Genomic DNA, 12,102 nt, shown 5'->3' on the forward strand with positions numbered 1-12,102 from the left:
TTTGGATCAATTTGGTTTGCTGCCAAATTGTTGACAATGAAATATAACGAGGGCCGCCACTCTCCACTCCAGTCCACTCCGGACAATGGCAGTATCCTTATCCTGGCTTGTGGATTAGCAGGGCAGGGCGCTCCACCGGAGTAGAGTCATCAAAGTCTTAAGTGTCTCTCCCTCCTGCGTTTACAACTTATTTATTTATTTGATTTAAACATACAAAATCGTAGGCTTCTTTATGGTCTTCTCGTGCTTTTGTTTTTCGCTAAAATACTTCTAGAGTGCTCGGAATACGGGTCCACAAATCATTTCAAATGATTGACTAAACGGTATGATTGATTGATTGGTTTATCCAGAAACTTTTCAAGTATTCCTCTGATCAACAAAAGTTTCCTTCCTTCCTTCCTCCTCCTAACTGGGGCATGGGATACTACTATACAATAGATATACATATGTAGATCTTAAAGCTATAGCTTAAATAAATGTTTTGGCAATCTTGACATTTTGGTTTACTTTACTTTTAGTTCGTTTTAAAGTTTAGTTATTCGATGATCGCTCCGGCAGACCAGTGCGCGTTATGACGCTCGGTGGGAGTTCGCTGTTGTTGTTGTTGTTGGAGGAACTGCGACCGCTCTCAATGGCAGGTACTCTATAAGAAAGAAACCCAATCCAATCACTCTCTTTTCAATACTCTACAGATCTCTCTGGCGGTACTTACGGCTGGACTATCTGGCGATTGAGGGTTACGGGGCTGGGTAAATGCGGCGACTGACTCTGCGACGGTGTCGTCTGCTGGCTGTACGGCGAATGGCTCTCACCGGTCACATGGTGGCGGGCGGACATATTCAGAGTCCCCTCGGAACTAGGCGTTGCACTCGTGGCATTCTGCACCTGAATGGCCACCACACGCGATCCTCCGGCCGGTCCCGTCGTGGACATGTCGTGCAGCTCCGGACTGGCATTCTGCTGGCTGTGCAGCATATTTATGGGCACTTGGGATGGATACAGAGGGGCGTTGTTCACCATCAGATTGACACCTTGCGGCATGCCTGGGGATGGATAGGGTTTTTGGGATTAATTACTAGAAAACTTTCGGCAAGATCTCATTGAAACCAGAGCTATCCTAAGGACACTCCACCATTTCCATTATCTTTAGTTTGAATGATCAAATGTATCCTTATTCTGAGGGAAGGAGTTCTACGAATGAGCAAATGTATCTTTTACTCACTTGGCAGTGGTGCCTGGGCGTGCCTGTGCATGGGCGCTCCTCCATTGTTCTTTGGCTTGCGCTTCCGCTTCTGGATGCCCTCCTTCTTCATCGAGAGCGGCCGGTTCAGGCTGTGCAGCTTGAAGTACAGGCCGCAGGCGTTGCACACGGGATTGCCCTCGTTGTTGCGCCGCCAGAGAGTCGTGGAGTTGGTCTGGCAGTTGGCGCAGGTCACTCCGTTCCGGCGATTGTTGGGTGCCGCAGGGGTCTTTGGCTTCGCCTGCCGCTGGGGCATGCGTGGGGGCATGCGCATGAAGCTGCAATTGGGGCAGAAGAACTCCGCGCCCTTGCGGACGAACGGCGAATGACAGTTCTCGCATTTGAGCTCGTGGTTCGGAGAGGATGTGGCGGAGGCTGTGACCAGGCTGCCATCGTACTGCCCGATGCTGCTGGCGGGCGACCAGTGGGTGGTGGTCATGTTGCTGGAGGCATACTCGTCCATTACCTGCGGATGGAAGTTAGTCTGCAAATCGAAGATCAGAGGAGTGAGACATTTATCGAGGGATTTCCGAGGGATTCACACTTACAAATGGTGTATTCTGGTACTCTGGCGGAGCGGGCGATGTCCACAGGTCGATGGCTTGGCTGCCGTCTGGGAAGGGGTTCAGGAAGGTCGTCGGTCCTGTCTGCCGCAGGGAGTTGAGACTCGCCTCGGACTTTGCCAAGAACTGGCCCCCGGGCACTGTGTAGATGGTGTTCCCCTGCTGCAGGGTGGCCGCGTAGCTGTTGCTCGTGAAACTGGAGCTCGGAGGGAAGGCATAGGCGTTGCCCAGGTCCGCGTACGTCTTGGACTCGTTGGCATGGACACTGGCATCCACCACGGGCACATCGTAGTACAGCGTGGAGCCGGACGCCTCAGGCACAGCAGTGGAGAAGCGTCCGTCTTCGGACACAAAGCGCACGGTACCGCCATGGGAACTGCTGGCGATGTGCACCGCTGATGCCGGATGTTGCTGCTGCTGCTGATGTTGCTGCTGCTGCTGCTGTTGCTGGTGGTGATGCTGCAGTGCCTCTGCCTCTCGACTGATCACAATGGTCTCCCCATAGGCGGCTCCATTGGGGGTGGGACACTGCTGCTGCTGCTGCTGCTGATGTTGCAATTGCTGCTGCTGCTGTTGCTGGTGGGATTGCAGCTGCTGCGACTCCCCTGGCACCTCGCCCTTCTCGATGGTCTCTATCTTGATGGCCGTCACATCCTCGCCGCTGCAGATGATCTGCCCCGAGGGATAGGCGTAGAGGGTGCCCGGTGGCGCACCTGGTGGCGCCTCTGGCACCTCGGCATTGCGCGGCGCCATCTGGACGTAGTGCGTCGCGTGTGCAGCCCCTGGGGAATGGTGCGAGCTGCGTTGGTACACGATGTGCCCCTCCGAGGCGGAACCAGAGCTCCCACTGCTGGGCTCTCCCTCCCGAGCTTCGTTGAGTTCTCTGAAAGCGAGAGCAAGAGAAAGCGATTGTGCGTGAGTGGACTTCTAGAGGAGACTTCTCCCTTGAAACTTACAGTGTTCCCGCTGTGGTAAGGATGCGCCTCTGCTGGGTGCGTGGCACCACCACGTACTGCTCTTCAGGATCACTGCTGACTCCTCCCTGACTCGCCTGCACCACCGCACCCACGGATGTTGCTGGTTGCTGCTGCTGCTGCTGCTGCTGCTGCTGTTCCTGTTGCTCCTCCAGGGCGCTGGCTGTCTGCTGGCTCAGTTGCTCGGCTCCATTGCTGGCCTCTAGCTTGATCTTGTCTATCAATTGGATCTGCTGCTTGCTCAGGACCTGGACCTGCTGCTGTTGTTGCTGCTGTTGCTGTTGTTGCTGCTGCTGCTGCTGCTGCTGCTGCTGCTGTTGTTGCTGTTGGTGTTGCTGCTGTTGCAATTGTTGCTGCTGCTGCTGTTGCTGCTGCGTTGTCTGCGTTTCCATCTGCAATGGACAAGCGACAAATGTTGAATGCCTCAAAAGTCTCGGTCAGAAGTGTGTGGCTACGTCAAAAGTGTGGCTCCAGTTCCGGCCACAAATGTGCGAACTGGTTGCCTCGATTTCCGCCACCAAAGTCAACAGAGACCCAGAGCCGTCTCGCAACTTCAAAGGCGGCTCAACTTGTCGCCTACAACCTCAAAGACGTTACAAGAAGACGTTGACGGGGGACCCCGAGTGGGACGTAGACGTACCTCTCACTGTCAACACTGTCGTACACATTTTTCACTTTTATTCCAGAAATGTTTGCATACAGAACCTCGGAACCTCGGAACCTCAAACCCCAGAGCCCAGAGCCCAGATCGCGGCTTAGTTTCGTTTTCATTTGCTTACTTTTTGGTTCCTTTTTGGACGGAAATAAAAGTTGTCCATAAAAACGAAATCGCTTTGCTGTTTTCCTATACGTTATATACGTCAGACCTCAGTCGATTTTGGTTTATGACCTCATTCCTCGATTCCATTGGGGGTGGCCATGTACTACCTCCTGTACCGTCTGCACCTCTCCCCCAAACTTGTGTCAACACATTCGATCGTCATTGTCACCTGATTCACCTCCGACAGGTGCCCCAAGTGCCATATAATGCAAAGGCTTTGAGGCGGGTTTCACCATAAACTATAAATACATATGTATCTACTATTTATTTGCATGGGGAAATCCATAGGCACAAGCATACTCGTATTCAAGGATGACTAGCAATCGAGAATGGATGAACAATATGGTGGGACTTTTATAGGTGGAAACTTAGAGAGTTGTACTATACTTGAATAGAAAGAGGATAGAAATGGAAGAGCTGTGCAGCTTAAGGATAGTTCAAGTATATCTAAAGCAGCTCCTTCTTCCCTCAAGTTTTAATCGAAGAAGCGCCACCCCTTGAAGACAACGGATGTTCTGTGTTTACCTACCACACAATTACGAGTATAATTGATTCATTTTACGCGGAATTTACTTGTGACTTGTGCCCCACAAATGATTGATCCACAAGTCTAAGTCTTAGGCCATGATTCATGGTTGACAAGTCATAAAAAAAGTGCAAAATTACCCACTTTGGCACAGTGTAAAGTCCAAGTCCAAAAGTCAGAAGAAATGCAATAGCGCATAGAGGTCAAGAGGAAGTTGAGAGGTCGGTCTCCGAGGGGAAGTGACTCCACTATTGGCTCTAGGCAAAACTAATCCAAGTTTGCGCTTTCTTGGGCAAAGTTCAATGAATCAGGGGGGGAGATCCGGATTCCGGACTCCGGATGCCGGGAGAGATAAAGTGGTGCAAAACGTCACATTGACAAACTGCAGATAAACCCGGACTCCCCGGGGAGGCTACATGCGACTTTTGAGTAGTACGATAGGTATGCACACGTGCCCCGCGACAAAAGTTAAGATACTACAGCCGAACGATACGGACAATATCTTATCCGAGGCGCTATCAATGTACATAATCAGTAGCTGCTGCTGCTGGTGCTGCTGGGACTCCAACGAGAGGTCATGGTTTTGTATCCCACCTGCTCCGTGGAGTACGTCATCGATAGGAACAGATACAGAAACAGAAACAGATACAGATACTCGTATAAGCATTTAAGAATTACAATAAGTTGAGCAAGTGGCATGTGGCATGTGCTATTTGTCAAGAGTTCGAGGTGCTCAAGGGAGTGGTTCAACTTATGAATGAAATCTGCCAGTCACACCCACAGCCGTACTCATTTTATCTATATAAACAGCAGATATACATATACATATGCATAAATATGTACAATCGCCACTCGTTTCGCTTTCGTTTGAGCTTGAGCCGGGGTCTGGCTCTGGGCTTGGGGTTTGTGGTTGAGAAAGCAGAAAATACCTCAATGAAACATTTTCTGGTAATGGAACCTTTGATGACTACTTTATTATCTTCCTCCCTCTCTCCCCTTCCATGATCGTTAGATGATCCCTCGATTAATTAAAGTCCATTGCAGCGTTGGGCACTAATGAAAGTGCGATAAGGCCGAACCATTTGCCAGCTGCATTTACAGCTCTATTAAAGGGCCATCAATCGAAAACTCTACCCCTATCAGGCATCGGCCATCGGGCGAGGCGACGCGTGTCTAATAAAAGTATCTGCAACTGCAACTATCCGATCCAGAGCCCGATGCCGATGCCGCCATTGAGCAACTGTTAAGGGACTCTCGATTGCGATTGGATGACGGGCCTGGACTTCCGGCGGCAACGGACAGACCCCCAGACAAACATACGGACAAGGGTTGGCAATTTCATTCATAAACCCTGCTCCATCCCCTGCGATAAAGGCAAGCAGAACTAGGACGAGGACCAGGACCAGGACCAAAGCGAGGTGATAAGATTGACATAAATTTCACATTATCCGCACTGGCGTTAGCCAAGAGAAGAGTGTCCTTTTTTCTTTTCCTTTTTTTCATGAATGAAACGAATACAGAGTCAAAATGTGCGTGTTTCCAAATTTTTGTTGTATTTTTGTCAAAGGTATTTTGACGCCACCTCCGATCGCCAGCTGAATTTCAGGGCTCATAAAGATTAGCCATCTTTCCACATTTAACTCAGTCTCAGTTTCAGTGTCTGTTCTTTTTACGGTCCGTTCTCTCGTTTTTTCTTAATGGATTGTTTCGGGGTTTTTCCTTTGAGTGGCCCAGAAAGCCAGAAAGTGTCGCAGTTTTGCCGCTGCATCCCCAAAGATGAGTCATTCATTATAAATCAATTTGTCTTATCTCCTTGACGAGGCCCCGCTGTCTATGGCCAGGTCTGGCTGCCGTTTGAACCAAATTAAATGCCCCGAAATTACTTTTGAAATTAAGTTTAAAAGTGTTTTTCTTCCATCCTTTTTTTACAGTTTTGAAAGCTTTAATATTTCTATAAACCACAGCGCCATTTAATAGAGTTCCTATAGCTCAGGCTCTGATTTAATAGAGTTCCATGGCCGATCTATAAACATTTTTAGAGCCTGGTTTATATGGTCTTATATAGCCGTCTATTTAGCTTAATGAACTTGTGTGAGAAACGGTTAACAACTTTTTTATGATCTCTCAACTCTACCACAATGTTTTCCAGATGATAGATATGCTTATACAAATCTCGTAAATTGATCTTCAAAAATGGTATAAAAATGTGCTCAAAAGTCTGCTCGTTTAGTTGCTTAATTTATTCTGGCTTTCAAATGTTATTTGGATACTTGTTAGGGGAATATACTTCTATCAAAAGTGGTTCCTTTTTATATGGAAGTACTACTATATATTTGCAGAAATTTGTTCATTTAATGTCACACTTTTAAAGGCACTAAATTGCCATTAATATCTTGTAGATTTACTGAAAAAATTCCCATAATTTCTTAGTAACATATTTGATTGAATTTTGGCAAATTTTCCACACAGTAACTTCCTTGACTTTAACAGATTTTGATCTAATCAACAGCTGCCTTCTGGAAGCAGTCCTTCTTCTATGATATCCCATGATTCTATACCTTCATTTCCATCACTTCACTTTCTATATCGTCTATGACCTCTTAGACTCTAAATATTTGCTGTACCCACCTTCAGCTGCATCTTGACATTCGCTGAGATAATTTTGCAGACCATCAAAGTGCGTTTCCTCCCTTCTGCTCTCCTCCTTGCAAGCTCTCTTCGGGGGTGAAGTGTAGTCTAGTGTTTGGATGGTGTTCCAATGTTTTATCTAAGTTTCGCTTTTATCACTTGATTTTTGTTGTTTCTTTTTTTTTGAAAATTATTATCACATGCACTGGTTGTCCGTCCGTCCACTGTGTGTTGGGGGTTTATCAGAGCTAGGGGGCGGCAAACGGGCGTGGCTCAAAAGTGGCGCGAAAAGGTGTTTAGTACAATATATTATTATTATTTTTTGGTAGGAACTTTCAGACTTCGATTTCCGCGCTGCATTTAACAGTAACAATTAATTGGGTGCCGACTCCGGCTCTGGGCTCTGGCTGTGGTTTCAGGTCTGTGGTTGCGGTTCTGCGGCGGTTCTGTGGCGGTTCTGTGGCGGTTCTGTGGGTCTGGGCCTGGGACTCGGCAGCAGCAGCGGAGTACAACAACGAAGTCGAGGCGAGGCGACGCGACGCATTGCGGTCTGCCTGCCTGCCGCCCAATTAGATACCCACACAGATGCACCGTGCCATATAGCACTTACCTCCACACACCTGTATGGGTGTTACCTTCTCCCTGTGTGGGTGAGTTATGATTTATTCCTATGCGTATCCACACACACACACACACACACACTCGCACACATGAACAGCTGTATATTTTGGCAGTGGTGGTATTGGTTATCTTATCGCACAGATACAGGGATACAGGGCAGCAGCGATAAGGGTACGGTTACGGGAGTGTGTGTGTGTGTGCGAGTACAGTTGTCGACGGGCGATAAGTGCTCGTTGTCGTATCCGTGAGATACAAATACCACTACCAGCCACAGTTCTGTGTGACAGCAAACGACGACTCGACTCGACTCGACTGCCACCAGGTGGGGGATGGGGATGGGGTTGGTGTGGCCCATGGAGAGGCACCAGCCACCAGCAACCAGGCACCCCACTCTCGACTCTCCACCATTTGGCTATTTGTCAATTGTGCAATTTAGTCTAGCGCATTTTCTAATTGCACTCATAAAACACTTTTCTGGCAAACTAATAAACATGGGGCCAGCGTTAGTCAACGTCAACAGAATGGGTCTATGGGGTCTATTGGGTCTTTGGGCTCGTTTGGGCCATGGGCTTGGGCCTGGAGACCTGTCGCGCTGTCGTGAACAAAAACTTTATATGACCATATCCCCTACATACTCGTATGTGGGCCGCTTTTGACGGCGCAGCTCCACTTCCCCACTTCACAATCAGCTCTCAAGTGTTGTAACTAATGAAAATCGACAGAGCACCAGGGCACCAGAGAGACAGAGAGGCACACACTCCACGATCGACGATCACACACGTGGTCGAGGATCAGGTGCTGTAAATATTGCAAAAACCTCAAAAAACCTGTCAGCAAAGATTGAATTTTCTGATTTCCTTTTTGGGGTGAAGTGTCTTTCTGCCTTTTCTGTTTCTGTTCAAGTTGTTTGTTCGAGTCGAGGAATGCCTAATCAGAGATCTGACAAAACGTGTCCACGATCGCAATAGATTCATTGGGTTTTAAGTGAACTTCATCTTTGGAAGGTACTAAAGGTACCAGAGGGAGATTTGCTTTGGCGAACCATAGATAAATAATATTTGGCATCCCTCCTGTATTCTTCCTGTCTTTTTACCGATCTTCAAGCCTTGGTTTTTGTCACTTAAACATCTGATAGATATAACCAGATAAGATTCGGTACATCAAATCTTCAGTTGTCTTTATTCTAGGTTCGTTCTGGTAACAATCCCTACATTAAGTACTTCAAAGGCTACCTCTTTCTTTAGAAATATTTTACATTATTATGCCTCTCACATTACTTACCTTTTCTGTGATAATTAAACCTCTAACAAATATACGCTCTCCTCTTTGAGACGTTTAACCCGTCGCCATCATCCATCTTTACAGCTTTTAAATATTGCAAAAATCTCTGAAGAAAAGCACACTTATCATAGAAGACATCCCAGCAGTCCTGTTCTGGGGCCAATCATAAATTGTTTATAGTTAAAGTCATAAGCCAAGCAGATATATGAGGGCCATTAACAGGCACGTAGAAAGAAGAGGAGAATCCCCTCGCCTTCCGCTTATAATGCTGACATTACTGGCATTTTTGCTCTCCCGTTCTGGGCCCCAATGAATGGGGAAATCGGTTAGTGCGATAATTTTAATTGTTGCAACTCATGTGGTGCATAAATCATGGTGCACCGCCAGACAAAAAGTATCTAATAGCCTCTGGCTATGGCTCCGTTCCAAGTAGCGACTGGCTGTGTGTGCGGCTGCTGCGTGTCGCAAAATATCAGCTCAGTGATTAATCACTCAAAAAGCTGACAGACAGACAGCCTCCGAGCCGGGTCCCGCCTTACAAATGGCGCTACACGAATTCAACATTACAAGAGATTAATACGACAGAGAGAGTCCACTCCCCGTGCCACAAACAACAACTGGAACTCAGAACTGACTCATGGACTCATGCAGGAGGAAGGAGGCTTTCGTCTTTCGTCTGTAGAGTCGTGCAATTAATACCCTAATTGATGGCACCGCCTTGGCCTGGGCTTAGGCGCTTTTCTAACTGAATTTACGGCCCCCCCTTCTTTAAGACGCAAGACTTAGGAGGCGGCGGAACAGACAGAACAGAACGGACACAACAGACGGGAGGGTGGGACTTAACATTGCTGACCATTGCTGTCATAGCCAGGCCATCGATATCTTCCCCAAGGAATCAAGAATCCACACAACACCCCTCAACATGTCCACAGTCTCAAGTACTGCCAGTGCGCCACCAAACAAAAGACCTGGGCTCCACGAAATCGAAGCACTATCTACTCGAAACACTTTTCGTTCGTTCTTGGCCCATCTTGACAGTATCGGGTATGGGCGATCAGTTCTGTTTTTTTCGCTGCGCCGTGGAATGACGGTTGGAAATTTAATTTATATATTGTACAATTTTCGTCACTTGTTCTGCTGCCATAATATTATTTTATTTTTGTTTTTGTTTCCATGTTCTGTGGCGTATTTGGCGGTCGTCTGCGGCGATAAGGGGAATAACTCTTTGGGAAATTAAACAAAGGCGTGCGCCATAGTTTTAATTATAGCCTCCATCCGTTTCGAGGGTGAGTCCAACCTCCAACCCCCGGCACCACACCACACCAGCTGCCACTGCCACCCCGAAACCGAAACCGAAGCATTGCCCAATCCGTGTGTGGCACAGGCAGCCATCAGGCATCAGCCATCAGCTCCATGGCGAGGTTCGATCGCATAAAACTGGATGGCAAATGGAAGTGCTGCGACTCTACTTTTGACCCTGATTCCCCCGGCTTCCACTGGTTCCGTTCCTGCATTCTGCATTTGAAAGCATTTTGGGTTCAAGTAAATTCTATTAACCCGCCAGGGCTTTGGGGCCCATAAATCATCCGCTACCGACATTTTGCGGACATGAGTTATGGCAAATGGAACTGCGCATTCGCTGGAGCAAGGGTCTGGCTTGTCTCCTTCGAAATGAAGGAGGAGTTAAGGTTTCTTTTGTTTTGTCACTGGGATAATGAATGGTTCAGTCGTGTATTTATGGATTGGTTACTGGAAGAAGTGATGTATAACCCCTGGTGATGAGTCAGGGAAGAGTTTTGGTTAGCCAAAGCTGAAATGTCAGTGGGGTTTCTGTGAAGGAGTATTCATGAGCAAATTATAATCCAACGAAATCTTAGGAATATCCCAAGCAAATGAAGGATCGCGAATATTATATATAGACCTATAGCAGCTGTTATATGTCCATATATATTATATATCATATTTACTCTGGTAAATCCCTCTTTAGATCTTTAAAGAATATCTCATTGAATAAAATGCTTTACATCTAATTTTGAAGGACCAAAAGCCTCGTTTCCAACATATTTTCCTGTATAAATGAGCATGTATATTCGTATTATATTGAGAATTGAGAAGTATATACATTCTTTATTCTTTTAAATTCATCATCATTCACCAAAATACATGAGATCATTGTACAAAACAATGGTAGCAGATCTTGACAAAATACTACAAGTTCTGCAGATGGTGATGATGATTGAATGCAGAACATCTATAGAGATCTAATACTGGTTTTGAGATACTGCAAACCCTGCGATTGGCAGCAGCAATATGTTTTCGAGTGGAGGGAGGTGAGTGTCGTCTCCAATGTGGCACATACACCACTCCACTCCACTCGTCTCGTTTGTGGGTTTGTGTATACGCACCTTTGTTTGCCAATGAGGCCAGGCCATGGAACGGCGCGTCATGAGTCATTATTAATACTGGCAATCCATAATAATCCATAAGGTTGCTGTGCTGTGCTGTGCTTATTGTGCATTGTTTTTGCATGGCCAGCGGAGGTAAACGTGGGACGACAGCCGACAGCCGACAGCAGACAGCAGACAACACCGACGCCATTAACGTTAACGTTAACAATCATGGCTACTGGGGTTGATTGGAATCGCTACTTGGAGTGGCTCTGGGAGTACGGCTTTTTCGGTAGGCAGTATACATTATTTATTACTTATGAGCACTGACATTTTGCTGTTGAGATAAATAGTTACGAGTACGGGAGCGGGAGCGGTAACGGGAGCTCTTTTCGACACTTGAAGTTTCACAGAAACCAAAACAGATCACCGCGGACCCACACGTTCCGCGCCTCCTGCCTCCTCCCGAGGAAATGCTGAAAAGAACTTCAGCCATCCGATTGTTCCTATCAACACAAGTGATTTTCCCTATCGTACATTCCCCGCATATAATACACGACCTACAGATATGTGTGGCATACATATAGTATATATAGCGAAAGCGAAACATATCGAATATCTGAGAATAGATAGTGGCCTTAGATAAGTTAACGTATCTTAGCAGAGAGAGAGAGAGATTTCGACTCCGACTCCCCCACGAACACACAGACTGGGTGTCGAGCCCCCCTCCTTCCTAGGGATCCTATCCTCCAAGAGAGAGCGATAATGCCACAAGGGAGCCCCTGGCCCAATCGTGACGTCGCTGATTTCTTGGGGGGTTCTTGTGGTTTGACCCACAGCTAGATAAAAGTATCTAATCTTGGCTTTTTAGCAATACAATACACATGCAACTGTATTTATAAGATAATGAAGATTTGCTATCAATTTGTTGTAGCTGTAGAGCTCCCCTCCTACCCTCCTCCAGCCTGGTAGGATATCGGTATCAGTTTGGGGTATCTGCAACCGAACCGCCATGAGGTGCCACTGCCACTGCCACTTCCAGTTGTGCCTCCATGGGCTGTG

At 47.1% G+C, this 12,102-nt stretch overlaps 1 protein-coding gene across 1 annotated transcript; it reads right to left on the reverse strand.

Moving 5' to 3' along the window:
* Positions 1 to 174: 174 nt before the first annotated feature.
* On the reverse strand, positions 175 to 7,295 carry LOC108154802 (box A-binding factor). The gene is made up of 6 exons (XM_017285200.2): positions 6,752 to 7,295; positions 2,760 to 3,169; positions 1,789 to 2,686; positions 1,223 to 1,724; positions 713 to 1,043; positions 175 to 643 (listed from the first exon to the last, which is right to left on the reverse strand). Exons 1-6 carry the CDS (start codon positions 6,794 to 6,796, stop codon positions 532 to 534), a joined length of 2,298 nt encoding a protein of 765 aa, XP_017140689.2. The 5' UTR covers positions 6,797 to 7,295; the 3' UTR covers positions 175 to 531.
* Positions 7,296 to 12,102: the final 4,807 nt, after the last annotated feature.

Source organism: Drosophila miranda, chromosome 2 (assembly GCF_003369915.1).
Source record: "Drosophila miranda strain MSH22 chromosome 2, D.miranda_PacBio2.1, whole genome shotgun sequence".
NCBI classification, from domain to species: Eukaryota; Metazoa; Arthropoda; class Insecta; order Diptera; family Drosophilidae; genus Drosophila; species Drosophila miranda.

Coding starts and splice junctions, on each gene's coding strand:
- LOC108154802 (XM_017285200.2), bottom strand. CDS start 6,796: ATGGTCTGCAAAATTATCTCAGCGAATGTCAAGATGCAGCTGAAG. Junction 3,170..6,751: donor ATGTCAAGATGCAGCTGAAG/GTGGGTACAGCA, acceptor TGTCCATTGCAG/ATGGAAACGCAGACAACGCA. Junction 1,725..1,788: donor AGTACCAGAATACACCATTT/GTAAGTGTGAAT, acceptor TTCGATTTGCAG/ACTAACTTCCATCCGCAGGT.